General features: G+C 50.6%; 1 protein-coding gene across 2 annotated transcripts in view; it reads right to left on the bottom strand.

The window, feature by feature from the left end:
• The window catches only part of VAV2 (vav guanine nucleotide exchange factor 2), a 123,559-nt gene that overhangs the window by 7,652 nt on the left and 88,370 nt on the right, over positions 1 to 27,537 (bottom strand). For both annotated transcript variants that reach the window (XM_068656538.1, XM_068656539.1), the window contains exons 4-20: positions 26,711 to 26,779; positions 19,021 to 19,123; positions 16,771 to 16,869; positions 15,220 to 15,288; positions 14,461 to 14,561; positions 11,178 to 11,277; positions 9,747 to 9,842; positions 9,273 to 9,341; positions 6,551 to 6,637; positions 4,762 to 4,847; positions 4,105 to 4,237; positions 2,945 to 3,054; positions 2,576 to 2,677; positions 2,373 to 2,461; positions 1,833 to 1,849; positions 1,532 to 1,553; positions 183 to 310 (exon numbers count right to left, since the gene is read on the bottom strand). In XM_068656538.1, the coding sequence (XP_068512639.1) occupies positions 183 to 310; positions 1,532 to 1,553; positions 1,833 to 1,849; positions 2,373 to 2,461; positions 2,576 to 2,677; positions 2,945 to 3,054; positions 4,105 to 4,237; positions 4,762 to 4,847; positions 6,551 to 6,637; positions 9,273 to 9,341; positions 9,747 to 9,842; positions 11,178 to 11,277; positions 14,461 to 14,561; positions 15,220 to 15,288; positions 16,771 to 16,869; positions 19,021 to 19,123; positions 26,711 to 26,779 (1,480 nt within the window). The remainder of the gene's footprint in view (positions 1 to 182; positions 311 to 1,531; positions 1,554 to 1,832; positions 1,850 to 2,372; positions 2,462 to 2,575; positions 2,678 to 2,944; positions 3,055 to 4,104; positions 4,238 to 4,761; positions 4,848 to 6,550; positions 6,638 to 9,272; positions 9,342 to 9,746; positions 9,843 to 11,177; positions 11,278 to 14,460; positions 14,562 to 15,219; positions 15,289 to 16,770; positions 16,870 to 19,020; positions 19,124 to 26,710; positions 26,780 to 27,537) is intronic.

The following is a 27,537-nucleotide window of genomic DNA, read 5'->3' as shown; positions in this document are numbered from 1 at the left end:
AATCAGCTGGGGATGGGCAGAGGAGCAAGGATTCTGCTGTGCAGGGCTGGGGACAGACCCTGCTGCAGCTGCCATGGACCCAGCCCGGCCCCACAGTACGGGAAAGGTGACAAAGGAAAGGGACGATGCAGGTGACTCCGGTTTGAAACTTGCTGAGAGCTCCCCGAGGAAAGGGCCCTCACCTCCCACCACGGCGAGTCCGGGTCCCCCCTCAGCAGCTCGATCACGTCCCCAATCTGAAATGTCAGCACCGGCTTGCCGGGTGGCGCTGGGTTCCCGTGGTAATTCTGTACTGCCACCATTTTGGGACCTGGGAGGAGAGACACAAAGCAGTTTCCTGCTAAGTCCCTGATAAGAAAAAGCAAAACTGCAATAACCCCCCTGCTGTCTGCTGCTCCTTATCCGTAAACCACAAATCTAACGGCACCAGCAGACAGGAATTTGGGACAGAAAGCATGAAAACAAAAGGGATCAGCACCCACAGCAAACAGTACTGGCTCCTAAAGTTACATGGATGGCTGAGTTCAGTGAGCGAAAACAAGCCAGCGAGGGACTGAGCCAAGCCAAAGCTCCAACTCCAAACCCTGCACCCAGGTTTGAACTTTGCTGTCGCAGACAGGCTCTCAACAGACAATGCCCGGTCAGCACTGAACCTTGCCAGGTCCAGCAGCGATGCCCGTGACCGCAAAACGCTTGCAAAATGCTTGCAAACAGGCGTCCTGCACTGGATTTCTGTAGGACCTGGGACCCCAGCACCTCTCTGTCCCTGGGAGTTTGCAGCCAAAGTCCAGTTGTCTTGCAAACACCAGCAGATTAAACAAGCTTCCCAAACTGCACGAAAACCACAGTGTTTATCTTCAAAATGCTCCCCCACCTCTGCCGCCAGCTGCCTCTCCCTGCCCAGAGAGAGCTCTGTGCTCTTGCACTGTGTTTCCAAACCAGCAATTTGATTCAAGTTTCTTTTTGCCAGGCTTGGCTTTCCTTTCAACAGGAAAAGCACAAAAACAAACTGTTCCTTCTCCTGTGAGACAGAGCACGGGCAGGGTGGGCCCAGCGCTCCGTCCAGGTTAGTGTGAAGTGAAGGAAAATAAAATAAACAAAATATATGAATAAAGGTGCAGCAAGCATCCCGACTAACAGTCCCATCTGAGGGAAGTGCCCAGGGCTGTGCATCCCACGTGGGTGGGAGGATGTTCCCCCGTCACCACCAGTGGTTTACTTTGGAGGAAGATCGGGCACAGGTTCGCCAAGCTCCTCCTCCTCTCTCTGGGACAGGGAGTTATTTACGAGGTGGAAACTCTTCCCTGGTGGGTTAGGGGCCAAGCACAGGGAGGAGACCTGGCAGTAAGTGCAGCTTTGGAGGGCAGGAGGAGAGCCCCAGGCATCCCGTTCTGTCCTGTCCCATCCCATCCCACTGCCTGGGATCCCAAAGCTCCGTTCCCAGAAACTTTCCCCACCCCACGTGCTCAAGCCTCAGTGACACCTTCAGCTACCACCAAGACTTCCTCTTGCAATACAGCAATGCCCTTACCAGGTCCAGCACTCAGCAAATCCTGCAAAGAGAGAAGAAAAAGCCCCCGTGAGGACACAGCAGGCCCAGCTCTCCCCAGTTAAAGACAATGCGATGTGAAACCAGGTGCTGGCACCTCCCAAGGCCCACGGTGCTGTGTAAACCAGGCCAGTTTTAGCCATCAGTCCCCAGTCCTGTCCCCAGAGTGCCTGGGACCCCCAAGATTGGTGCTGTGCCCCCCTGGGAGCTGCCCGTGCCCAGACCAGGTGAGGACATGGGCCTGCCCCATGCAGAGAGGGAAAAGGGCCATCGAGCAACGTACCTGCTCTGCTGAAGAACCTGCAAGAGACATGTTGAAACAGGTGGTTAATTTAACAGGCCATAAACCCATCACTTCTCTTGGTGCCATGAGAATTCATAAAGTGGCATCAACATCTGGCCAGAACCAAAGGAGAGCCAGGCAGGGGCTGGGGCCGCTGCTTGGCTCAGGGCCTGGTGGCAAGAGACGAGAGGGGCTGGGGCTGGCCTGGCCGTTTTCTCACTTGCACCAAAAGTTTTGAAATTTCATTTCTTCTCCATTCCCCTCCCAAACCCCTTCCGATGCTGCTCCACGAAAATCCCCCACATCCTCCCCGCCACAAAGCTCCAGTGCTGAGCTGGGTGGTTTGATTTTTGGTGTTTTGTTTGTGTTTAAAACCATCAGCCTTTATGAACTGTAGCCCTGAGAAGTGGCTGGCAGCATCCTCAGATTTTGGTGAGTGTTAAAACAAACAGCTGACGGAGCTGTCTCGGGAAGATCTTTGGGATCATGGCATACATTCACCTCCTTGCCAGAAGCTGCCAATGCTGACAAATAACTCACCGATCTTGCAGGGAGGAATGATTTCCAAGCACTCCTTGTGAGCACCAGCTCCACATTTTGGGCAGAGATAGCCCTGGTAGAACGTTCCTCTGTGCAAAACAAAAAAAATCAAAGAAGTCACAAAGCCTTAATTCAGCCCCAGCTCCGAGACCTGCTTCCGTGTGTGAGTGCAGAGGCAGAAAAGCCAGGAGGATGTGGCTCACCTGAGGAACATCTTGCACGCTTTGCAGTTGGTGGTCTTCTCAAACGTGTACATCTGAAAGCTGTGGTGATTCGCGTTGGCTTTCTCTGGCTTTATGTTGGACCTGAGGGGAAGGGCCGGGGGTTACTGACCTGCCCCCGGGGGGGGGTGTTTGCAGCAGCAAGGGGGTGTTTGCATTCTGGACAAAATTTGGAAATGCTTTGGTGCAAACACTCGGGGCAGGTGATTTTGTGCTGGGCCCAAACTCCTTTTAATCAGAGACCCATCCTGCAAGCCCCTGTGAACTGCCCCATCACAGGCTTGGCTGTCGGAGCTGGTCTCTGACAGTCAGCGAGCCCCAGACACCTTCCCCCCCATGCTGGGTGCTCACATTGCCATCTCAAACTGTTCCATCCACTTCCTCTTCATTTCCTCTGTCTTGCAGAAGAACTGGAAGCCCTGCTTTCCTTGGAGGTGGATTAGGTAGAAGCCATAGGACCACTGCAAGAGGAAACGAGAGAACCGATTGAACTGCTGCTCTCACAGCAGCAGAGCAACAAGACACGGCACACTTTTATCCAGGCTTCTCAAGAATTACTCTTAATTCCTGCCCCTTTTCCTGCTCCTAAAGGACTACAGCACCTTTGTGTGGATAACAGCAGGGAAGAAGGAAGAACAGCTCTTTATCTCTACAACACATTACAGCTAACGATGCCTGAATCAGCTCTGCACTGTGCACTAGGGCCAAACGGGATTTTATGGTGGCAGATGAGAGAACCCGGATTTTTCTGCTTCAGTGGATCCTCCCCAGCCATTACTCCTCTCCCTGACAGCCCAGGAGGAACATCTGACCTGCCCAATGCCCATATGCTCTGCCTGTCTCGTTACAACACTGCACAGAGAAACACGAGAGAAAACTGTGTGCTTTGCTTACCATTTTTCCATGAGACTAGAAAGCATAGGAGAGCAAAGTGGAAACATATTTCAGTACAACACAAAGCTAACAGCATTTCTTCATCACCCAAGTGGCAACATCAGCTATTCTCACCCGACAGCCACTGCTCCCATCCGTACAACACCTCCCTGCATCGCGCCTTGGTGGATTAACTAACTGGTACCTGGGAGGAGGTTTTCCTCCATGGCCGCAGGCTAAGCCCCAAACCACTGGCAAAATGATGTTCCTTTGCCAAGTGCTGATTTTGGCAGGCTGGTGGCAGCGCTGGCATTGCCTTGCCAGGGACCTTCCCTCCCTGCCCCACTCCCTGCTCCCACTCCCTGCTGCCAGGAGCTGCTTTCTCTCCCTCCTGGCAAACCATCCCAGCCTCTCCAGGGCTGTTTTCCAAGGCTGGAGGTCAAAGGATCAAGCCCAACCCCATCTTTGTAAGCATTTCCCAACTCTCTGTAAGGCTGCCCTGAAAGCCGAGCCTTTATGTTCCAGCATTTTGCGAGCTCTGATTCTATTTTAAAAGGCTGCTGGAAATGTGCTGCCCAAGGAGTGGCCCGAACAGCTCCACAAAGCTCTCCAGCAGAGCTAATCCCCGGTCCACCTACCTTCTTAATGTCCTTGTTGTTCATAGGGTCGTCCGTCATCTTGTGGAAGAACAGCTCGATAATTTCTTTCAGCTCGTAATTGTAGCCTTTCCTTTTGCAGACGATCACCACTTTATCAAATAAAAATAAATACCTGCCCAAAGCAAGCAAACAAACAAGAGAGCCAGTCAAACCTCGAATTACGGCCCCCGTTCAGGGGAAAGGGTTTGGGAAGCTCTGCCGAGCATCCCCAGCCCGCACAGCTCAATGCTCCCCCTGTGCTATAATTCCACATCGATGGTGCTTTCTGTCAATGCGACTCTAGGCAGTAATTGAATAATCGGGCACAAAATATCTGGAGATGGGCGGCCACGTGCCTGGTGCAGGTAATTCAAGAGGCATTAACCCAGCGCACAGGTCACCGAGCGGCTGTTTGCAGAGCAGCCCCGGAGGCGAGGGGGGAGGCCAAACAAAGGGCATGTTTTGGGGTGGGGGAAACTTCTGAGGACCGCTGTTCTCCTTCAAAACTTAAATTTTAAGTTGTGCTTTCTATCCCTTCCTGCAGAGAGCAGCAGTAGCCAAACAGCTCGGCTGGCTGTGTCACCCTAGCAGGGACAATCGGGGACTTCGGGGAAGGGTCTCCTTTTATCTTTGAGGAGGATGCTGCTGCTCGCTCACCTGTCCTGCTTGGTGTGGTTCACGATGGAGCGGACCTTCAGCTCGCCGTCTATCTTCGGCCTCCCGAACTCCTCCAGCTTCACTTGCTGCAGAAAGCAAAGCGGGGCTCAGATCTGCAGCTCCTGTGCCCAGGATCACCCTCGCCAAGGGCAACCCAAACCCAAGCATGGCCCTGACACCAGGAGGGGGACCACAGGAGGACCAGCACCCTGTCCCAGGGCAGGGCTCAAAGTAGTTTTGGAAGGCTTGGCCTCCAGAAAGCAAAATTCCAACAGAATAAGTTTTATTTACAGGGTTTTCTACAAAACTGGAGCCAAGGGTCTGTAGTTTTGATACCCATCCTGAACCAGGACTGGGCATTTTGGGGCAGGTTGGAATCCAACCCGATAGTCTCATCAGTTGGATTTTCAGCTCAAAATGCTCGCACACTACTCAGGGCCGCACCACCACCGAGCCCCATGAATCAGCCCACTTATGTGCTTCTTACAGAAAGAAAAATACCATGAAGAGTCACCGCGAGTCAGGAAAATAAATATTTTATCCAGCTGTGTGTACAGTCTATAATTATTTCATTGCTGTGCCATGTGGGCTCTGTATACATAACACCAATCACTCCACAACTTCCAGCCCCGTGCAGCGAAAGGGAACACCCGAGCAGAACGTGTGTGGGATTGATCTGCAGACAGGAGTCACCGCTTTGCTAACATTTCATCTCCTGCACGTCAAAACTGCTCTCTGCCTGCTGCAAGTCGAGAAGGAGCTGCTTAATGCCCCCATTTGCATTCGCGTTTTTACGGCGTGCCACGTCTGGTTGTTCGCACAGATCTGGATTATCATGACTGCTTCAATCAAAACCCGTGAGCTGCAATGGCCCGGATCCCACTTGAGATTTTTTTTTTTGCAGGTTTCTCTTGAAAATTAAGCATTTTGCCTCCCTCTGTTAAATAATCATCAATTAAAAGTTCATCGTTTTCAAACCTTTGGCTTAAAGAACCCAAACCTGCCATGCCTCTGGGAAGTCCTCGGGGAGGGCAGTGCTCAGCATCTCCCCCCCTCAGCCCTTTTGAAGCATCTCAGGTGTCAGACCCCAAATTGCATTACCCCAGCGTAAAGCCGGCCTGCGGAGCAGCTGTGCCTGCAGCTGACCCACCGCAAATGGGGGGAAAAAGCTCGTTAGCCTGCAGCTCTGCTGCTGAACATTAAATTAATGGGCTCGTTCAGGGCTAAAAGCACACGAGTGCTGGGGGGTGGCTGGTGCATGGTAATGGGACCATGTGTTTGAGGCCTCTGGAGTTTGGAAGATAAGATTCCCTTTAAAATAGCTGCTTGAGATTTTGGAATTAGGTGCATATGGCACACGCCATCCTCCTCCAATTAGGTCTTGATGCACTTTCAAGAGCATGAACATCTAGGCCAGCATTTTGTTGCCTCGACCACAAAAGAAAACTGCTTTAGGTAGCAGGTGACAGTTGATTTGGGGATTTCTTGGGTCACCCCTACATTAACAGCATGAGCAAAACCTGGAGAAACATTTTCAGTGTAATACCACCAACAAAACCCACCCTGTATCACACCCAAATCATTATTTTTTTTATGAAGCAATCATTTCTGTTCTGTGTGAACACTGTCAATGGTCAGGGACCGTGTAAAAACACAGGGATCTTTCTTGGGTAGCACATCCCAAATAACTTAGCAATATCCACACTGAATTCAGTCAGAACTGCACCAAAAAAGCAAATATGCTCATCCTGATCTAGTTAAAGTTGGGGACGAGAATCTTCCAACTTACCAAGTTTTCTATAGAACTCTGAAATTCGCTGATTTTCTTTAAAGTCTCTTTGTCTCTCTTTACTTCGTTTATGTACATGGCCAAGTCCTGAAAAGAAAAGCGAGTGTTGATTTTTATTTCCCATACAAACCTAGCACCTCCACTAAAGCAGACTCCACGTGTCCCCCGCTCCCCTTTCCTTGCATGAGACCAGAAGCAGCTCTGCAAAAACCCAAAAAGCACAGGGCGTTGTGAGCACAGGCGTCACCAGAAGAAAAGGAAAAGCAGCTTGGCAGATTTCTGCTGAATTACAACCAAAACCCAGCGATTTCAGTCGAAGCAAAGGAGCCCATGCTGGCACCCAGCATCGCTGCCTGCACCCCTGGGCTCCATCCCAGCACCCCGGGGCATGCCCTGTGCCCTGTGCTGTGCTGGCACTGCTCGACCAGGCAGCTGCTGCAATTTTTCCCATTTCCCAGAAGAGGGCAATGCATTAATCCAGTGGTACACGAGCAGGCAGACAGCTCCTGCTGCAATGGCAAACCCAACACATGGCTTTTGCCTGGTGCGAGCCCCGGCAGCACCCTTTACTCCCAGCTCTCATCACCTTAATTCCCATCATCGCCCCGGATAAAAAAGCTCCAAGCCAGCCTTCTTTGTCAAAACATCTGTAAAATAACTGCTTTGGATGCACGTTTGCTGGGAAGGGCACTTGCCACAACTTGGCCCTGCTGGCAGCCCACAAGAGCATCCCTAAATCCAGCGCTTCTGAACTCCAGGATTTCCAACCACACAAGAAGGTGATTTGGAGAAATACGGAGACACTCAATGGTGCTTGATCTTCTCTGAAAAATTCCCTGCTTCTCCAAATTTTGACCCACCAGACAGGGAACCCAGCTCCTTCAGCTGAAACTACTTCTCACATCCTTCCAACTGTATCTTCGATGCCCGTTTGCTTCTGATCTGCTCCCAGCCTCCTTGTTCTCAACAACAGTTCCTGTCACTTTGGATTAAATCTGAGCAGGGAATTTTTTAAGACAACCCTCCAGGCGAGACCTTCCCAACACAGGAAGGGTTAATCACAGATGATAATCACAAGTCTGCATGACAATACTCGTAACATCACCAAGTGCCCAGGCCAGCCAGTGGCAGGGACGGTTATGTAGAATGACAAAACTAAAAGCCTCGTGAAACGAGGCTGGCATCCTCCGTCAGCACTTGAGTGTTCAGCAGAGCATTTGTTCCCTTCTGCTGAGCAAATCTGTCTCACGTGCAAAGGGGAAACCCAATCCCAGGATCATCGGTGGCTTGAAACAGCGGCAGCAATGTGCAGACCGGGTCTGCAGGATTTACCAGGGAACCTGCCTCACCTCCCCGTCCCCTGGGGTTCAGCTCTGTGCTCACGTGGAAGGACAATGCATGCACCAAATACCTCCACGTGCAGCTTTTTGGTGCAAACTGCCACTGCCTTGTGCTAGCAACCACGCGGGCAAAATAAAAGGGAGGTGAAGCCCTTTGGGAAACGCGCCCCCAGCCATAGGCACGCACCCCCTGCACAGCTCTCAGGAGGGACAGCAGGATAATAGCGTCTGCCAGCACGGGAAACAGAAAGGCTGGAATCTCGATGAAAAACATTACTTGTATGTTAAGCCTTGGTTTACAAATCAATTAAAATCAAACTGCTCTGCTTCCTTCGCCCCCGGCGAGCCCTGTGCGGTCTGAATTGCATCCGCGCTCTCCTGGAGATGGGGCAGGGAAAGCAAACAAAGCTCTCAGCTTCCTCCAAATAATGCTGACTCTGTAGTGCAACCGGACTGCGTACATTTATTTATTAGCAGAGGTAGTGGGGGATGCCGTTATTACGAGACCATAAGCAGGGTGCACCATTGCGGCACGAGGAAGAATCCCTTCCCCTGCTCCCTTCTCTCGCCCAGAGCGTTCATCTGAGGCCACGGTCATGTATCGTGGAGAGGGAATGCGATGTCCTTTACACAACCTCGGCTAGGACGACCTACATATCGGCTCTGCCTTCGCTGGCTTGCAGGGATAGCAGCTAAAAAGGTCACCAACCTTATGTAACTGCCAGGAAATGCAGTGTCATTAAAAAAGCTGAGGCTCGGCGGTAGAAAACAAACAAAGTGACCTCAGAGCACAAGAATGATGCTGGGAATGAATCCTGTGGTGGTCTCTGAGAGGAAAACTGGATGCAACCATCACCTTCCCATCAGATTCTGCTGGCAATGGTCCTGCTGTGAATTTGGGGTGCCCAAGGGGATGTACCCAAGTCACAAAACCTTTGGATGAGTCCCCAGCTCCACCTCCTCAAAAAATTTAAAACAAATCCAGGTTTTGCTGCAAGAAGTCTAGGTTTCTGGAAACATTATTTTCTTCGAAAAAATACACTCGGAGAGCAGGCCCCCCAGCCTGGATGACACCGTGCAGGCAGGGGCTGACTCCAGGCGTGCACCCAGGCTTGCAGGTACGGCTGGAGCTCCTCCAGATCCCTACCAGAAAACCAAGAGCCCAATTTGGCATGGCCCCTTTATCCCCAACAGTAATTAGTGAAAAGTCCTATGTTGACACCAGCTTCCCCAGACGCTCAGGGAGGAAGGTAACGGTGATGGCTAGAGCTGTGCTGCAAAGCAATCCCATCAAACAGCACCCAATGCACACACGTGTCCTAAAGGAGGGGACGCTGCCTTCTCCCAGGCTGCCGGGCTGTTTGTCACCTACACACCCGTACCTGCATCGCCTCCAGAGCCTCCTTCAGCTGCTGCTTCTCTGGGCGCTCTGACGAGTGGCTGAGCAGCTCCTGAAACACAAAAGCAGGGGATGCATGGGGGGAGCTGCCCAAATCGGTGCTGCAGCCACGGGACGGGGACGGCGCCAACTTGCTGGTGCTGCAGAGACCCGTTACATGGAGCTGACGGCAGGAATTTCACACATAATCAGATTATATGCAAGCTTATTTGATATTCATTAACTGCCTCTTGTGGCTAACAAGTGCAGAATTACCCCAGGTCACCATACTTTAAGAGACGGCACAAATATTATGTCATGTTAAGTAGCTCTAGTAATTATTTCATTTGAAAGGGGGGAAAAAAAAAAACAAACCTCACTCTGCATCTGGCAATGCTTCCTTCTCTACTGTAAATGCCAAAAAGATGCTACAGCGAGGATGGCAGCTGGAGGGAAGTGCTAATGCTGAAACACTTACTTTTAGCAGGAGATGGTATTTCAAAACTCTCTGCATTGGAACCACGAGCAGATCCTGCAATTTAAATTTCCCATCCTGGACCTTCAGCGTGCATTCCTATTAAAGAAATCGATAAGGCAGGAGTGAAGTAGCTGAGGGAAAACAATGACTACCCCACAATAATAAAAAAACACACTCAGAAGTTCCACAGCTGTAACATTTTGCTTCTGTAACCTCTGTTCTGCTGAGGATCCGCTCGCAGGGCTGCCACCGTGGAGGTTATCGAGGAATAACACACAGGGGCTGGACCCTCAAATGCAGGCATTCTCATGCAGCTGAGCTACCGCAGCTTAATGAGATGCTGCTCATTAGGAGAGCACGCGAGTACTCCTAGACCTCGGGAAATGTCAAATGAAACGCATTAGCTTAACTCACCTCCTCACCGGCTTGAACTAATGCATTTTATTTGCAAGGGGCTAGGAGCAAGCACGCAGACAGTTGCTGTGGCTTTGCTGATAAGCATTAAAGTCATTAAGATAAGCTAATGTGATCACAGGAAGTTTTGCATAGCTACCTTCACCCAGACCCGTTTGGATACGAGGCTGTGCTAGCCCAGGACCTCTCCGTGGCCTCAGGAGGATCAGCTGAGCTGCCTCGAGGGAGGGAGCACACGGAAAAGCACAGGAGCAAGGGGATGTCACAGCAACCAAGCCTTCAGCAGAGCATGCAGCTCGGACCCTGATAGCTTGATGCAAAATCCGGGGAAGATGTTTAAAGTAATTACTGAATGCACAGCCTTATCCCCAAATTGGGTTGCTATTTTTGCACGAAGAGTCAAGGGACGTTTGCAGACAACAAGGTAAGGCGCACAGACAGCCCCGCAAACGCAGATCAGCATCAAGACAAAAGCAGAAATTAGAGAAAAACTGCAGCTTAAAACAGCACATCCCTTCTGGGGCTCCTTTGAGCTGCTCAGCACCTGGATCTGCCCCTATTTACCCCAAGCCTTTGTGCGGGGGCAGGAGGGCAGCGGGGAAATCAGGGCACTTGTGTGGGGACTTGGGTTTGCCCCTGACTGTCCCCAGCACCGTGTGGGACCTCGGGAAGCCAGCTGGGTCCCCACGTGTGGATGCTCAATGCCTTTGGGTTTCTACCAAGACAGCAATTGGTCCACAGCCAGGCCTGCGCACAAACAGAGCTGCCCAGATGCTTTCATCTGGTTTAACCCCAGGGAGGAAGGACAGAGCATGGTTTTGGGTTGGGAGAGGAAGAGGCAAGCAGGGGCCAGGATAAGAAACCCCCCCAGCTCTGCTCCCAGCTGGGGTAACACAAGCTCAGCCCCCAGCCCCTGTCTTTCACAAAATCCAGCATTTCCAACGTGCCAGCAGCTCCCGCAGCCCTCCCAAACCCGTGGCAGGGTCCGGGGAGCCCTCGGCACCCCAAGGTGCTCACCTCCACCTTCTGCCGCACGTCCTCCCTGTTCGCAATGAGGTGGTTGAGCGTGGTCTGGGCGTACTCCATGTGGCTGCAGTACTTGCCGTAAATCAGTAACCTTGGGAAGGGGAAAGTCACAAATTTAATCGGAAACACTCGCTGGCAGTTATAACCCGTTATACAAGATCTATACGCACGTACGTGGTGGGAGGACAAGGTGAACGGCTACTCCCCGTGTAACTGCTTAGTATTAACACGCTTTTACTGCAGTGCTTTTTAACGCTGACATCTTTTGGAGTTTGCAGAGCTGGAGGCTCTCGGGGCGATTCAGCACAAGGGGCTGTGCAGCCCCATTTCTGGAGCTCCTGAGTCCCAGAGCATGGCCCCAGCCAGCCCAGCCCCTCACTCCCCTGTGTCTGGGGCAGAGCAGACAAATCCCTCTTGCAAATACTGAAAGAAATAGGATGCTTTGGGCCACTCTGACCACAGCGAGGGGCAGCAGATGAAGGGAAATGCATGGAGGGGGCGAGCGCTCAACCCTGCAGCCCAAGCACGCGCCTCGCTGCAGTGGCTCTTCTGCTGCCAGTCAGCTTTTTTCTCAAGATTACAACACTGACATAATCCCCTCGATGTCTTAATTGGTGCTGTGCCTCCTCGAGCATGTTGCTCTCTGGTTTTCTGGCTATGCCACACTATGGTTTGCAAGGGCAGAGCCTTTGTGTAAAAGCAAGCAGTTTCCAGGCACAGAGGGAAAAAGCCCAAACACCAATAAAAATCATAAAAATCTTTTTTTCCCGAGAGCATTTCCAAATGTGGCTGCCACCAGACCTTGCCATGCTCAAGCCCTATGTATTTGTCTTTATGATCCTCTCCCCACATAAATACTTCTGCTTCCTGTGTCCCAGCTGCTCACAGCCCAAAAAGCAGTGGCACAAATGCGCACACCTCACGGGCACTTCACCAAATACAGAGAAGAAACTTTCCAATTCTTGAGAAGAGCTCAGAGTGGGCGTGGGTGGTAATTATTGCACCTCACCAGGGAACCAGAGGCTTCCAAGCCCCCTAAATCCCAAGGATGTCTTCTGAAAAGTCCCAGCAGAGCTTCAGGTGTGCAGCAGCGCGTTGTGTGCTTCAAGGGGAAGGGGAAGGGGAAGGGGAAGGGGACCCAGCTGAGACCACAAAAAGTGGGGACTGGGGGAAAGAGGGCTGTGACAGCCTTTGGGAACACAGCACAGCTCCGTCAGGACACCCCAGGCTACAAATCTAAACACCTGACACAAACAGAGCGGTTCTGCTGCGGATTCCCCCTTCTCCTCCATCTTGCTCATTAATCCTACGTGACAGGTTTGGGTTTCCCCCCCTCCCCGTTCCTCGCTGTTAACTGCATTGCTGCTGATAAGACACACATTCAGCCGGGCGCTGTAACTCATCCGTTATTCCGGGGCCTCGCTTCTCGATGGGGACGATCTCCAGCACCTGCCCCGGTGTCGCTCTGTAAACGTGGGACCCTCGGACCCAGCGGTAATTGAATGGAGAGATTTATGGACTCCGCAGTCCCCGACCACGCCGCAGCCAATACAGATTATTCTTCTGCCTTTTTCCCCTTGACAACTTCTGAGCGGGCACAATAATATCTATCTTGCCAGCACTTGGAGAGATTCGAAGAGGCTTTGGGAGCATAAATTCAAACCTCCAGCCTTCACAGAAAGAGATTTACAAACTATTTCCTTTAAGAAAAAAATCTGCGAAGCAGAATGGCAATGCATCATCTTGCCAGGGCGTCTCCGAGGATGCGGACAGGAGCAAGAGCTATTTGTCATGGCTACATTAGATGAGGAAGGTCTCAGCACAGGGACTCTGGAAGCCCACATCCACTTCTTGGTGGGGCAATGCCATCTCGCCATGCGAGCTTGCTGTCTCCTCCTGCGCCCTCATCTCTTTGCTGGAGCAGGGGACATCGCCACCTTCCCCCAGCCCCTTCCCTATGGGGGAAAGGACCCTGTCTGTTCAGATCTAGTTGCTCCAAACTCTTCTTCCCCACTTTCAGGAGCCTATTCTCCTTGAAGAGACCGGTGCAGTTCTTGGCTTAACATTTTTCTAAGTATTTCCCAGCAGGGCACCCCCTCTGCTGTGGCCGAGCTCACAGAAGCAGCAACAGGGATGCTTTGCTCCGCTCCTGAAAGGCTCTGAGCTGATGCGCAAAACCTCGTTGTGACAAATATTAAAGTGGCCTTTTCTTCTTTTCTTTTCTCTTCTTTTCTCTTTTCTTTTCTTGGTTTGTCTTTTGTTTACCAAAAATTGCTGTAATTGGCCAGATCTTGATCTCAGCAGCTTGCAAGCTCCTAGCTCCTGTGTAGCCGTGCGGGTCAGCCCAGGGATGCCCACATCCCTTCCCTGTCCCCGCCTGCACAGCTCCATCCCAGCCTCAAGAAAGGATTCGTGCCTGGGGACAGCACTCGTGTGCACGGAGCCGAGTCAGGAATTAGGAAATTAAAATCACCTAAGTGGGCTTTATGAGCATTTTTAAGTTATTTGCATTCTTCTTTGGAAACTTTTTTCTTTAATCCAAGAAACATTCCCTTCTAAAAGAGGCACTGTGAGTGATGGAATATCTGACCTTACGGTGTATTATTAATGCAGATGGTATTTCTGGAGTTATTGACTTCTGAATGGCATTTCTATGTCTAGACACTGGTTTAATCACAGTGAAATAACACCCTGGCATGAGTCCACAATGAATCAGGCCTTTGATTAGTGTTAAGGATATTAAAGGCTTTTATTAACCTTATCTTTGTGTTCGGGGGTAGCCCTGCTCGCAGCTGCCAAAACACAGAACCTATTCTGTTTGTGAAAGCAACTTTCACATTTATTCATCATTCCATAGGTGCAGGGCAATGCCAGTGCCAAACACGGGATTTTTATAGCAAACCACTGCTCTGAGCTAACCAGACAGACGTCTCTCTGCAGGGCCTGATGCTGCCACGCTCCAGGCCCTCAAATCCCCATCAGGGCTTGCAGGAGAAGACAGCATTAAAGCCCATGCAGGGGAGAGAGGTTTTATTCCATTCTGGCTCGCTGTAATCAAAACCTTCCCACCTTTATCTCCCCGTCTCCCTGCTGGTAAACCTCTCCCAACGTGTTGTGTTTAAGGGCAGGTCCAAGCAATGTCTCAGCAGCCCAACAGCACCTCGCTGCTGAATTGCTGATAAATTGCTGAAAGCGGTCTGCTGCAACACACGTGCAGTTAGAAACCCTCCTTTGTGAAAACCAGAGTTGTCTGAAGGCCGAGTTTCCTTTTTACCTCTCTTTGAATTCCAGAAATACTTTTGCCAGGCTGCTTCCTCCAGACATCATAGAGACGTCGATGGCTCGCAGGAAATTGAAGTGCACTTTAATTAGGTCCTAAAATGAAGAAACAATCAATACTTTAAACACACTTAAAGTGAGTGGGCAAACAGAGCCTGAAGACATGCACGTTCACTTCTTCATCATCTCTCTTCTTTTTAGCTGTTTTTAAAATAAGCCTTCCTGGGTGAGATCAGCCCTAAACGGCAATAAGTACAAGGCTGTCGTTCAGATAGGACAAATGCAAGCTGACAGAGCTCCATAGCGGGTGTGGAAATAGCCCCCCTGATCCCACAGTGTGCCCACACCAGCAGCAGCCAACCTTTCTGCAGGGAACACATCTCTGCCACACCACCCTGCCCCTCCTGCCCAGTGGGGGCTTCGTTTTTCTCCATCCTGCCTGCTTCTGAAACAGCCCTGCTGTCTTTCCAAAGCATTTCTAAGCACAGCTAAAATACACACAGGCCAAGGCCCAGCCTTGGAACATCCACTGTATAAAATTATTTTCTTACCTAGAGTTCATATAATCCCCAACTTTAATAATAAGCACTTAAAAAAAATCTCCTAAGCCCACTCAAGCTCTGCAGCAGATGGAGGACCGAACTTGTTCATGGAAAGGCAGGAATCTGATGTGCAATCTCAAAGTCTTCTCGTAAGTGGGAAGCTAAGCTGCCATGAAAAGAGCAAATATTTAAGCCAGCGTTTGTGTTGTTACCTCCAAATTGATGAAAATAGCTTCCATGTCCTGGGGAGTCAGTACCAGCTTCAGTGGGTTCATGTAGTTCTGCAAGAGGCAAGTGGAAAAGGGATTGAAATTGGAGAGAGAACAAGTGTTGTTCTTTTTTCTGTGTAAAGGAGATACCTTCCTGCTTCAACAGCTGCATTTACCTTGGCAGCTAGACGCCCAGCTTTAATGAATTTGTGCATTTGCAAGGGGCCCGTCCAGCAGGGAAGGTGCAGGGCACCCCAGTGCTACTACCTCTATTAAACTACATTATTTTATTTTATTTTATTTTATTTTATTTTATTTTATTTTATTTTATTTTATTTTATTTTATTTTATTTTTAATTTTACTTTATTTTATTTTTTATTTTACTTTATTAACCTGCTAGTTTTCCCACCACATTGCAGCTCTTGGCTGCAGCCGTGAGCAGCTCTGAAGCATCTTTGATTCTCTCCCTAGAATTTCGCCCTTGAAAAAGCGTAGCTGATATGATTACATTGGAAATGCCTTTCTGAACAAATACATATTAATAGAAATATCCACAGTACTTGTAACTACACAAAAAACACAACACAGATGCGATGCACTGGAGACAGGACCCTCTGGCCCTTAACATGCCGTCAGAACCTGCTAAGCCTCTGCAAGCCGTTTTGAAGGATATCAAAGCAATAACTTAACTCGTTTTTTTTAGACTGAAACAGAGGGTTTATGGCTGTTTTCAAAGAAAAAGAGCTATTTGCACACATTAGGACATTTGGTTGTAAAGTGGGGAATGGTGTTTTATTGCACTCAGTTCTGCGCCCAGCTCCTTTGCAGGAACTTGCAGCAGACTGAGGCAAACAATCACAGAAGGGGGGAAACAAAAGCGTTAGGGTGATGAGAAATGGCAGCTTCATTTTCACTATTGTTCTTCATTCCTGCCACTTTCCTTGGAGCAGAAACCACCTCCAGGCTCCAGCAGCACCCATGACTCCTCCGCCTTGCTGCGGCGTTCGTTTTATTTTAAAAGAAAGGCATGAAAATAATTTACCAAACCCAATTAAAGCCCATGAATTTGAGCAGTGGAATGTTACTTTTAATCCAATTAGCTTCAATGACAAGTCAGCACAGCTTCAGCACTTTTGAAAAACGCCCAGAACAAAGAAACTCCTTCAAATTACTCGGTGGCAATCGAAGAAGAGATAAGATATCTGCAACCACGGCTCTTATCAGCGAGACCGGCCAGGGGGAGCGGAGCAGGAACCTCTTACCATGGGGTGGGGGGACACAGCAGGGAATTTCTCAGCCTATTTTCAACAAGCAGCGATCAGAAAAAAAAATATGCTCTTCAGCTCCTGCCATTACAGGCTGCGCATTTGTGCTTGTCAGGATGGGTTTTCTGTGTCCTCCTCCTCCTCTTGCAATTTAACATCTGAGTGCACTGATCCTGCCTTGTCGCATCTGCCAGCTCTCACAGCAAGAACTAACACGGCAAGATTAAGGCAGGATGGAGTGATGGGGTGGAAGGCAATGGTATAAAAAAGGGACGGCTCGGTTCTTACCTTTTCTATGTCTTCAAGTGTTTTGTAGTATTTGGCCTCGGTTTCTTGGATTTCTAGCAAACAGCAATTTCTTTTGTCATCTTCTGTCATGCCCATTTTCTAGAAAAAAGTTAAAGTGATGCATGTTCAGATAGTCCTAATGGTGGTCCTGCTCACACAGCTTCATTTGGCCTTCAGTGATGGCAAAGTTGTAACAAGCCCAAGGCAGGACAGGCAGAGAAGTATTGGCATTGGTTTATGTTAAAGGAAACTATTTTTATCCAAAAAAAAATAGGAAGAAACTCTGGCTCTACTATTCAGTATGTTTCAGCATGGACAGCATTGCATTTTTCCATTTATTATAGCTCCATCGCCAAAGACCATCGGCTAAAGAATAAATGAGAGAGAAATGCTCTTTTTCTCTTTTTTTTTTTTTTTTTGCTGAAGATGAAAATCACAGCAGAGCCTAAATGGGTCATAAATAATACGTTAGACTTATACAAATCCCCTGCCAGGGCCGCCAAGTCTGATGATTTTAGGTCAGATCTGATACTACACGTGTTGGTGTGGTTTTTTTTTCAAAGCCTCAACTCCCGGCGTCACTTCTCTACATCTGTAAAGAGGAGCTGAGGAGTCGTGGTGGGAGGTGAAGCACTTGGCAGTGCCGAGTCTGGGGGGTGATTCAGTCGGTGGTTTGATGTAATGATCATGCACGGGACGGCACATCCTCAGCATGCCTGTTCTAACCCCCAGCCTGGACCTAGCAGCAAACCGGTGTTTTAATCGATGCGGCTTACCTGCATGTATCTAATCTGAAGCGTGCAGAAATACAAGAAACCAATTAGCGTTACACACTCGCTATGGCAACACAGCTTAAAAAGAATCCAATATCGAGACAGAAACGTGGGTGATTGTATTAAAAATAGACTCTTGCTCGAGGGCAGGGAGGAAAGGGGGTGCCCAAGGAAACAAAACACTGCAGAGGACACTGAAAAGCTGTTCTCACTGCCCCTAATCTGGCACTGCCTGCCTGCTGGGCACCCGTGTCGTGGGACCATTCGCTTTGGCAGGGGTCCCTGGGGACACTTTGTGCCCAGCTCCTTAATCCAGAAAGGTTTTTGGAGCTGCTCAGGCTGCAGACAAGGGGTGAAGAGATGAAACGCCTCATCCAGCATTGTCACAGCCTTCACATCACCTGTGGCCAGGCTTGGTTTTGGTCCCCAAGCTCCCAGCACCCGTCCATGTGTTTTGGGTTTTTAATGGTTCAGCAAAGCGTGCATTTATCCTGCTGTGCTGCAGGGAGCTCTGCACCACGGCCAGCTGCTGTTTGCCAGCAGGAGGCAGTAATTGGGGTTTACCCGAATCCAGAGCCGGCAGATATCAGGGGATGGGAGAACGTGGAAGCTTGTGCTCTGATGGAAGGCTCCCTTCCAGCTCTGCACCAGCAAAAACCAGTGTGGTGCTTCTCCGTGGGGACACAGGCAGCAAGGAGGGCTGACGGCACCTCTGGGGAGATGCAAGAGCCACCACCACCTTCCTGGACCATCCATGGAGCAGGAAACTTGCAGCAGAGCCCCTTGGAGTCAATGCAAGTCCCTCTGTGATGTCTTGCATGCCGCACTCCTGCTTTTCCCAACTGGCTTTGGAGGTGGCACATGGGGTCGGCTGCTTCTCCACAAAGCCACACAAGGCCCTGGGTCCCCTCACTCCAGGAATCTCGGCTGTGAAAGCTCCAAGCACCCAGGCAGGAGCAGGAACAAGCTCCAACCCTCGTGCTGAACCCTCAGCACACAAATCTGCCAGCCCAGATCTAAAAATACCGTCGCACAGGGCACGAGGCTCGGTGATGGAGCACGTACGAGCCCCGTCGCCCCCCAGAGGGGCTGCAGCGACACACTCTGCGCTGGCTCAGCAGCACACGACTATTTTTAGCTTGTCTTTTACCATTTGGGCTCATTAGCTCTCCTTCCCCTTCCTCCTCCGCCACCTCCTTCAGACGATGCGATGTGCTGGAAAACTCCTCGGAGAGCTCCCTCCGGGCCAGCGCCATCCCACTCGGCTTATTTTTACCTCTGGCGAGGCAGCTTGGCTTCGAGGGATGATGCAAAGTGATTTGCTCCCCTGCAGCAACCCCCGTCATCTGTGGATCACTTCTTATTTAATTCTATCCTCAACCCCCATCAGCCGTGGATCACTTATTATTTAATTCTATCCTCTCCCTTCCCCCCTGCCCAATTCCAGTTCAAAAAAAAAACGCATGTGGATTATTACCATGGGCTGCTGAACTTCCACTCTGATGATATCTTCGTAGATATCATCGCCTTCATCTTCGCAGGGGACGCAGTCGTAAATATCCTCCCCCAGATCATGTTCGCTGGAACGAGAAGGAGAAAAGCTCAGGGACAGCAGGGCACGTTCACTGCTGCTGGATCGCAGGGAGAGCGATCACAGCCATAAGAAAACCCCAAAGCCCGTGGCATTGACATCCATCCATGCTTCCCATCAACATTAAAGTCCATTTTTTGGGATCGGCCCCGCTGCCCAGCCCCTCCTGCTGGCTGGCAGCTGGGCAAGGTGAAGGTGGACCCAGCCTGGGTGCAGCCCCCAGCAGCAACCTTATCGGAAAATGGGGATAAAAGAGACACTGGGAAAAAATAAAAATAAAAAAAATCACACAGCCACACTCCCAATGCACGTTTTGCCATACAGGAATCTCACCAGATGCTCAGCTCTGTGATGCTGTGGTGTAAATGCCTGAAGTAACTAGGAAAATAAAACTAACATTCACACTTTTAAGGAAAAGGTACAGCATTGAAGAGGCTTTCAGGGTAGGGCATAACTGCATTATCTGAGCATTCCCTAGGCTCCCAACCTTAGATGCTATCGCGCTGGGGAAACTTGGTGTGCTAGCTCTAAGGAACACCACGGAGCGTGGAGTGGAGTGGAGACACCACGGCTAGGCTCTGTAATCAGGTGGGGCCTCGATTGTTCTTGTGCACAAAGCTGCACTTTTTGCCACCCTAAGCCAAAGACCTGTCATGTTTTGACAAATGCTGTACCCTAGTGTTCTTTTTGCTCATTATAATATCATTATAATACCAAAACACACCTCCATCCCAAAAGCTACCCGCCTCCAAGGTGCGACCACCCCTCACTGAGCATGCGCTCTGAATTTCTCGGAGCCTATTACTTTAAACGGAAACGGGAAAACTTTACACCAATCCTAACTAAGATATGCTTGACTAGAGCCACTCAAGCTCCACCTAAAAGATAGAAAATAATATAAATTGGCCCAAGAGAGAGGGGATGTTAGGGAAGATACCATCGTCAGGGGAGATACCATCCCAAGGACATACAACATCCTTAGGACCTCCTGACTCCTGGGATCAGTCGACGGGCTGAGCCTCTCTTCCCCCCCCATTGGGACGCCTTTGGGTGAGATCTGAATATTTGCTTATAAATCTCTATAGAGTCTTTGATCCTTTTAACGCGTTTATTTCTAGGCTGCACACCTGTAACACCTATAGCACCTGGAACACCTAGAACCCGCACCTAGAACCCACACCTAGAACCCGCACCTAGAACCCACACCTAGAACCCACACCTAGAACCCACACCTAGAACCCACACCTAGAACCCACACCTAGAACCCACACCTAGAACCCACACCTAGAACCCACACCTAGAACCCCTGTAACACCTGTGTATTTCATGCATACTAGCTTGCTTTTGCAGATAGTCACTATCACCGGCAATCCAAAAGAACCTGATTATCTGTTGCTGTAATAAACCATACTTGATTGCATTGTGATAGCTCTCATTAATGCAACTAGGGTGAGGGTGGTTATCCGTGATAGTTCAGTGTTCTGAATCTAACCAGACCCCCAGACGGTTAATGCATTGTTGGTGAATGTCTGAGCGGACCCCCAGGTGGTTATTATGTTTTTGGTGAATGTCCGAACGGACCCCCAGTTTTGGTGAATGTCCGACTGGTTCAGTACTCTGAATCCAACCGGGCCTGTAACGGTTAATCAGCTACACCCCTTTAACGCGACAGATGCTCAGTCCCAGTGCTGGGCAGACTCCAGTAACAGCATTTACATCACAGGTGAATCAAATAGCCAAAAAGTCACAATTTTCAGGACTGGCCAAGATGTTTAGGAGATGCCCCTGCAAGCACAGGCTTTAAGGTGTCCCTGCAACATAGTGCCCAACTTCTATTGAAGGTTTTAGGTACTTAATTGTCACCTGAGCCTTTGCAAACTCCCCCAGGGGCTCCTAAGTCTTGGAGCTCTTCTGAAAATTCAGCCCACAATAAATACCAATTAACAACAGTAATGCTAGAGCTTAGATCTACAGGTGCAAATTGCTAACAGCTCCCACTGAAGTCAACCTCATGGGATCAGGACCGTGTGAAATGCTGGAATATCAAACAGCTTTCACATATTTTACAAGCAGTCTCTTTCAACATGGGCATTAATTACATACAAATACGTTTAGGTGTAAAACCGTGCTCAAAACGTAATGCTCAAATCTCTGTATTATACAGCACTGAGCAGCAGAGCACATCTGTTTGCAAAACCGGGCTTTATTTCTTTTCTAAATGCAGCTCTTTCTATTTTTAAAAACAGATTTATTTAATAAAAGTTTGGGGATTTTAAATAAATTCACTGGCATGATGTATCCATCCCATTCTTCCCGAGTGATGCATTGCAGCTGCTGTAATAATGCCCACTAATAGCTGGTGATCCATCTTCCCCTTCCCAAGCGTCGCCGTCACCGTTATTATCTGTACCAATATTTATATTCTCAGCTCCTCTCCTTATCCAGAGCAAGTAACTCCTGCTTCCTGATTAATCTTCCCTTCTCGGATTGCTGGCTGCCTCTCCATACATCATTTCCCTGGCTCGAAGGTCGTTAGGAACCGTACGGCTGGGTTAATGTCGCAAGCGCGAGCCTGGCGGCTGCTGCCCAACCATGGCCAACTCTCCCCTGCTCACCGGTACCAGCACGAGCCCTCGCTATCTCTATTTGCTGCCTGGAGACAGAAACAGAGACAATTCCCAAATCCTAGGGCCAACTGGAAGGGTGCGTCCATTTCAGAGCTTAGAGAAGTGCTCAAACCCATCCCCTTCCGTCGGTGCCGTGTTTTGTCTGCTGGAGTGGAAAATAAGCACCCTCCCCCGTTATTAAAAAAGAGAATTGGCTTTGGGTGGTTTTACACAGCAACAACCCATGAAGACACTAAATTTTAAACACCCTAAGGGCAGATATTTTCAGCAGTACCGTCAGCATCCCAAGCATGTCCCACGTGGACTGCGCAGCCTGGGGAGGCCAGACCCTCACCTCTTTCTTTGCAGAGGCAGGATTTAGTCCTTCAATAAAAGCAGCAAACCGAGAGCTGCCCACGGGGACTGGAGCCTGCGATCTGCCGCCTGGATTAGGAGCTTCATTGACATCCCCGGGTTTGGCAAAGGGATTTGATCCTCCCTTCAGAGGTAGCAGCAACATTTGCAATTGCTGTTATTAGGATGGATACAAACAGCTTTGGGCTGGCAGCTTCTTGCCTAGCCAAGGAAGCTTATTCAGGGCAAAGTAATGGGAGTTGTTCTTATGTAAGGCAATTTCAGGCAAAGCCAGTGCTTTTGGCCAAGCTTTTCCTCCCTGGCAATGACCACTCTGCACAAAATCCCTCCAAAGCAGGCAGCGGCCCTGCTGTGAGCAGCTCCCACAAGAGAGGGACCGATGACATTTCCAGTGGCATTACAGACGAGGAAGGTAAGCAGAGAAATGCTGGGAAGCTGATGAGTTTGTACCAGCCTCAGAAATTCATGGACGAGTCCCAGCGAGGCGCTCAGCACCAAACCAACCACGCCACGACCCACCCAAAACCACAGCGCGGCTTTGCTGCACTGATCAAAGACCAGAAGCACCAGGAAGAGCAAAAGGAGGAGGGAAAAGGAGCTAAAATAAGAGGACCAAAAGCTGAAAACAGATTTCCAGCAGTGCAGCCGGGGTTAAGAGCCAGAGGGTGAGCAGAGCCCTGTGTCAGCAGCACATCTGGCAGGGTTAGGTGTCAGGGTGATGGAGGGCAAGATGTGCAACGCAGCGGCTGGACCCGAGATCTTGCAGGGTTTTTTTTACCCAGATGTTATTTAGACTGAGACACAGGTCTGGAAATAGCAAGAGAGGCCTTCACCCATCTATTCTGCTCTGGTCTCACATTCTCTGTCGGAAGTCGAACCCTATAATCTCAGAAATGAGCCTCGAGCAGTTATAGCAACTAACATCATCTCAGAGATGGCAAAAGCAAGACATATAAAATCTTTGCTGATGACAAAGAAGAAAAGATGTGTACAAGTGCTCTGGCTTGAGTGTCCTGGACCACAGAGCCATTTATTTCGCTGCCTGGCATGTGTGGTTTTCCCAACACGGGAAAAATAATGAGAAAAGTGGCAGCTAACTTATCATCTCACCTTGGCTTCTCAATTCATTACTTTCTTTTTTTAAAATGCACTTGAGCAATTCTGCTGATCACATCACTGTTTTGGAAGACGTGACGAGAGCCACTGATAACAGCAGGGAAAGAAATAAACTTCAGCAAGAAGCTCGTAGCAGGGGACAGGTTTGGGGCAAAGTGTGCCCAAATGAGCGGCATCACTTGGGCACAAGCTCTCACTTTTAGAGGAGAAGAAGAGGTAAGAGTTACTCAAAGGGAATGTTTCCTGTCAAACCATTCACAGCTCTTCTGGAATTGACTCCAAATTATCCAAATACCTACCAAACAACCCCAAACCTGCCCTGGGTGTAACCCACACACCAAGCTCCATACCAGCAGAGGGCCAGGGCCCTGCAGAGGGAAGGCAAGCGGAGCAGGTTTGTGATAAGGAAGGTTCAGATGCTGTAAAGAAGACCAGGATTAATTGCCCTCATAAATTTATCATGACAAAATAACCAGGGTGAGGTGAAGCAGCAGCAGAGAGAATTCACATGAAGTGCTAAGTGAGGCTTGGGAGGTGCCAGAGTGGCTCGGGGCGGCTAAAACAGACACCCCGAGATGCGATGGCAGTGGGCAGGATGGTGCTGAGCAGCACAGCAGGTCACTGCCTGCTGCCAGGAGGCTCGCACAGACCCGGCCAAACACTGCTTCGATTCTTCTCAGCAGTTCCCAGCGAAGGCAGCCGTGTTATCGCCCCGACCCACTCATTTCCTTGTGTAAATTTCTCCCCAGCGTGCTGCTGGAGGGCCTGGCAGCCGGGCGGGCTGCAATAAATCACGCGGCAGAGGATGCTCGACCTTTTACCACTCCTCCCAGCGCTGATGGTACAGCCACCATCCAGCCCTGCCATCTGCCCCGGTGCTCCCAAGCTGCCATCTGGCCGACAGCAGCGCGAGCAGAGGGGGCAGGTGGGCTAAGGACAGGGAATTTGAGACCTTGCTCGCTCCCCTGATAGCCTTTTGGTTTCCCCTCCCCTCTCCATCACCGATTGCTCTTTTTTTTTTTATGTAAAATAAGTGTCTGTCTCCATGCCATGATCTGGCTTGACCTCCTGGATGCACAGCACGATGCTGGGGATAAGGTAATCTGCACGAAAAATCAGCCCTGCCCCAAAAGTGAGAGCACAAAGGGCTCAGCAAGGCACGGACATCCTTTAGGGCCACCAGCCACCAAAATATTGTTTGAACCAGCTCAATATTTATCCAGGGCTTTTTACTATAGGAGCACAACATCCAAAGACAGCCCCAAGTGGGAGACTCCTCTGCCCTGTAGGGGTGACTGGGCAGGTTCCAGTCTGTGCCAGTTGTCCCCCTCCTCCTGTCCCTCCCTGTCCCTGCAAAGCCAGTGGGGACAGCAGGCTGGCACCCTGCAATGGCACGTTTTGCAGAGTTTTTAAGGACAGGGCTGTGCATCCCTCCACAGCTATCCAAAGGGCAGAAATCACCACTTGGATAACTCAGTGCAGCTGACACAGAAGAAGCACAGGGATAGGGGACTGCTTTTGCAAGAGGGAAGATTGCTGTGCGTGGTTTTACTGTTCCTAGTGATTTCTTCTGAGCGTTGGGTCACTCACTGCTGTGCAAATCATTTCCTCGCCCTCGATTCGGCACTTGGGATGCGCTCACATCTCCCCAAGGCAGCTGGATCGGGAGCGATGCTGAATGCAGAGCTGCTGGGCGGACTGAATCACTCGCAGCCCGTGAATGATGCCCTTGTTCCGCTGCTTGGGGATCGGCAGCAGCTAAGAAAGAGCTTTCTCATGCGGCCTCGTGGCTTGCCAGCGCGCAGCGTGGGTGCCCAGCGTGCACCATTGTGAGCGGCAGGCTGCCCCTCAACGTCCCCTGGGAGATGCTCCTTGGCCGGGGCAGGAAGGGGCAGCGGTGCTGCTGTGTCAGCAGGCAGCGCACCAGCCCTGCTGCTCGGGGTCTCTCGGGGGCATTTCAGGGTTGTTTTACAGTTGCAGATGAATTACGGCTCCATTTCATGGGTTGTGCCTCCGCACAACTTGGCCGCGCTGGGAGCGCTGATTCCTATGAACGAATTCGTGAGCTATCCCCCTTCACACCCCGTCAGCACTGGTCCCACCTAATGATGTAAAGAGGAGGATTTGGCAAAGGACGGGGGAAGAAAAAACAAGCTAAAAGTCAAAGACGATCTGGGACAGAAGAAAGGAGCTCGTGCCCCACCGGCAGCCGATCAGAAATACATTTCCAAGCCATCAGAGCACATTTAGGGCCCCCAGGGCCAGACCAACTCCCAGCCACGAGCGAAGGGATGGGGGGGAACTGGGACAGCCACAACTGGACACTGCCCCTCGGTCCCCAACGCTCAGAGGTATCCCCTCCTACACAGACAGCACCTTGCAGAGCCCCCGTGCAAAAATTGGGTATTTAAAAAGCCCAATATTAAAGGGATTTCCAGAACTTCAGGAGAGGGGGGGGATGTTGCTCTTAAAAGGCTCCTTTTCTAAGTTCAAATTTTATTAAACTGCAGCTGCTGGGACCAACCCAAGAGCGGGGGATTGCAGCATCCTCCGTTCCCTGTACGGGGGATTTATGATTTACTTTCGTAATAACCGAAGCCATAAGGAACTCATTGGATTAAGGAGCCTTATTATTTATGTTGTGGAACAATAATATTTAACCGTATGAAGCCGCACATCCACCCGCCCAGCTTTTCTCCCCGTCTGAAACAGGCTGCACTTTGTGAGCCCGGTCCCGGCCCCGCCGGAGCCGATGGGAATATTGCCATCGAATTCCGATCGGGCCAACGTTTCACCAGCCACCAGCTTTAGTTCAAGGTTGTTTAAAAGCTTGTTACAGCATCCCCGCAGCTCAGGGGCAGCAAAGCACAGGCACCGGGGACACAAATAAATACAGACAGGGGAAGGCGCTGCTGGGTGCGAGGGGCTGGCACCCATCGAGGCACCGGGTACCCCCGTCTCAGCCACAGGCTCTCTCCTGCCCCGTTTTGGCTGCTCTGCCCTGCACAGCGGGTGCTACGAGCCTTTGTGCAGTCCCAGCTATATGTGGAAAGTGTGCTGCTGAAGTGAGGCACGGCTTGGAAAACGATAAATTGCTCAGGTTCATGCATTGTGTGGGACCCTGGGGTTACCGTGGGGGTTATTCCCCAACCTGCAGCCCCACAGAGAGCACTCGGAGCAAGCCCCGCTGCAGGAATCACACCCAGGGCTTTTGCGGCTCTTGAAGGGATGCGGCAGGAGGGGGTCCCCATGGGCTGTCCCCCCCCCGAGCCGCCCATGAACTCGGCCTGACCCAAAGCGACGTCTCCCAGGGCTCTGCAGGGCAAAGACAGAGCACTGTGAGTGCCCCCACATCATCAGAGCAGCCAGGCCGGTGCCCCCAGCCCCGCTGTCAAACCCCATCAGTCTTTGCTGGATCTAAAGGACAACCTTTCCCCATCGTGTGTCCCCCCCACCCCCCGGGGAAGCGAGGCACTCACTCGGCCAGCTCCTCCAGGCTGCGGTACACGTCGTCATCGTTCTCCGCGGTCTCCTCCGAAGGGAAGGGCCTGCAAAGGAGATGGGTGACAGTGTTAGTGGTTAGTTTGGCAGTCCCAGCCGAACCCAGAGCATCACCAGAGCTGCTTACCGAGCACAATATCCCTTGCAGACACATTTGTCCCCCTCGAGGCATTAGGTCCCAGGGGGACCCGCACCCTGGGAAACACACCCTCACCCGGAGCTGTGCTGCCAGCAGGAGAGCCCACCAGGACGAACGAGTCCTTACAAGAGTGGGGCTTCCTCATATGAACATGTTGAAAAAATGCTAAAACCCCATCGGGGGGCGAGGGGGAGAGAAAGGACATCAAAAGGGCAAAAGAAAGCGGGGGGAAGTGGATTAAAAAGAGGAAGGGAGGGAATGGGGAGGCAGGGGGGGGAAAGCAAGAATTCCTTGGCTCGTTCTGAAGTAATAATCAAGTAATGTAGGAAAGAGATGAAAAATATTGCTTTAATTAAAGCCAATGTATTATTGCTGGCACGGGACCATAGTGGGCCAGGGCTCTGCTGGGGCTGGATGCACCTTGCACCGCCGGCTGCAGCACGGGGCCGGGGAGGATGCTGCGGGGAAGCGGACACACGTGAACCTCCAGCTGCCCCCACGTGCAATTTCCTCCTCGGTTCTATCCCACTCTCCCTATTTCACGATGGATTGCCTCTCCTGAAAGATTTAATACGTGGCCTGGCTGGGCCCTCAATTTGCTATTTTTGGATCTTGTCTCCAGCACTAATTTGCCTGCCCTCCCCTGCTTCGCTTCGCCCCAGTTTT

This window comes from Anas acuta, chromosome 20 (assembly GCF_963932015.1).
Source record: "Anas acuta chromosome 20, bAnaAcu1.1, whole genome shotgun sequence".
In the NCBI taxonomy this organism is placed as follows: domain Eukaryota; kingdom Metazoa; phylum Chordata; class Aves; order Anseriformes; family Anatidae; genus Anas; species Anas acuta.
This window is presented reverse-complemented; position numbering and strand designations above follow the sequence as displayed.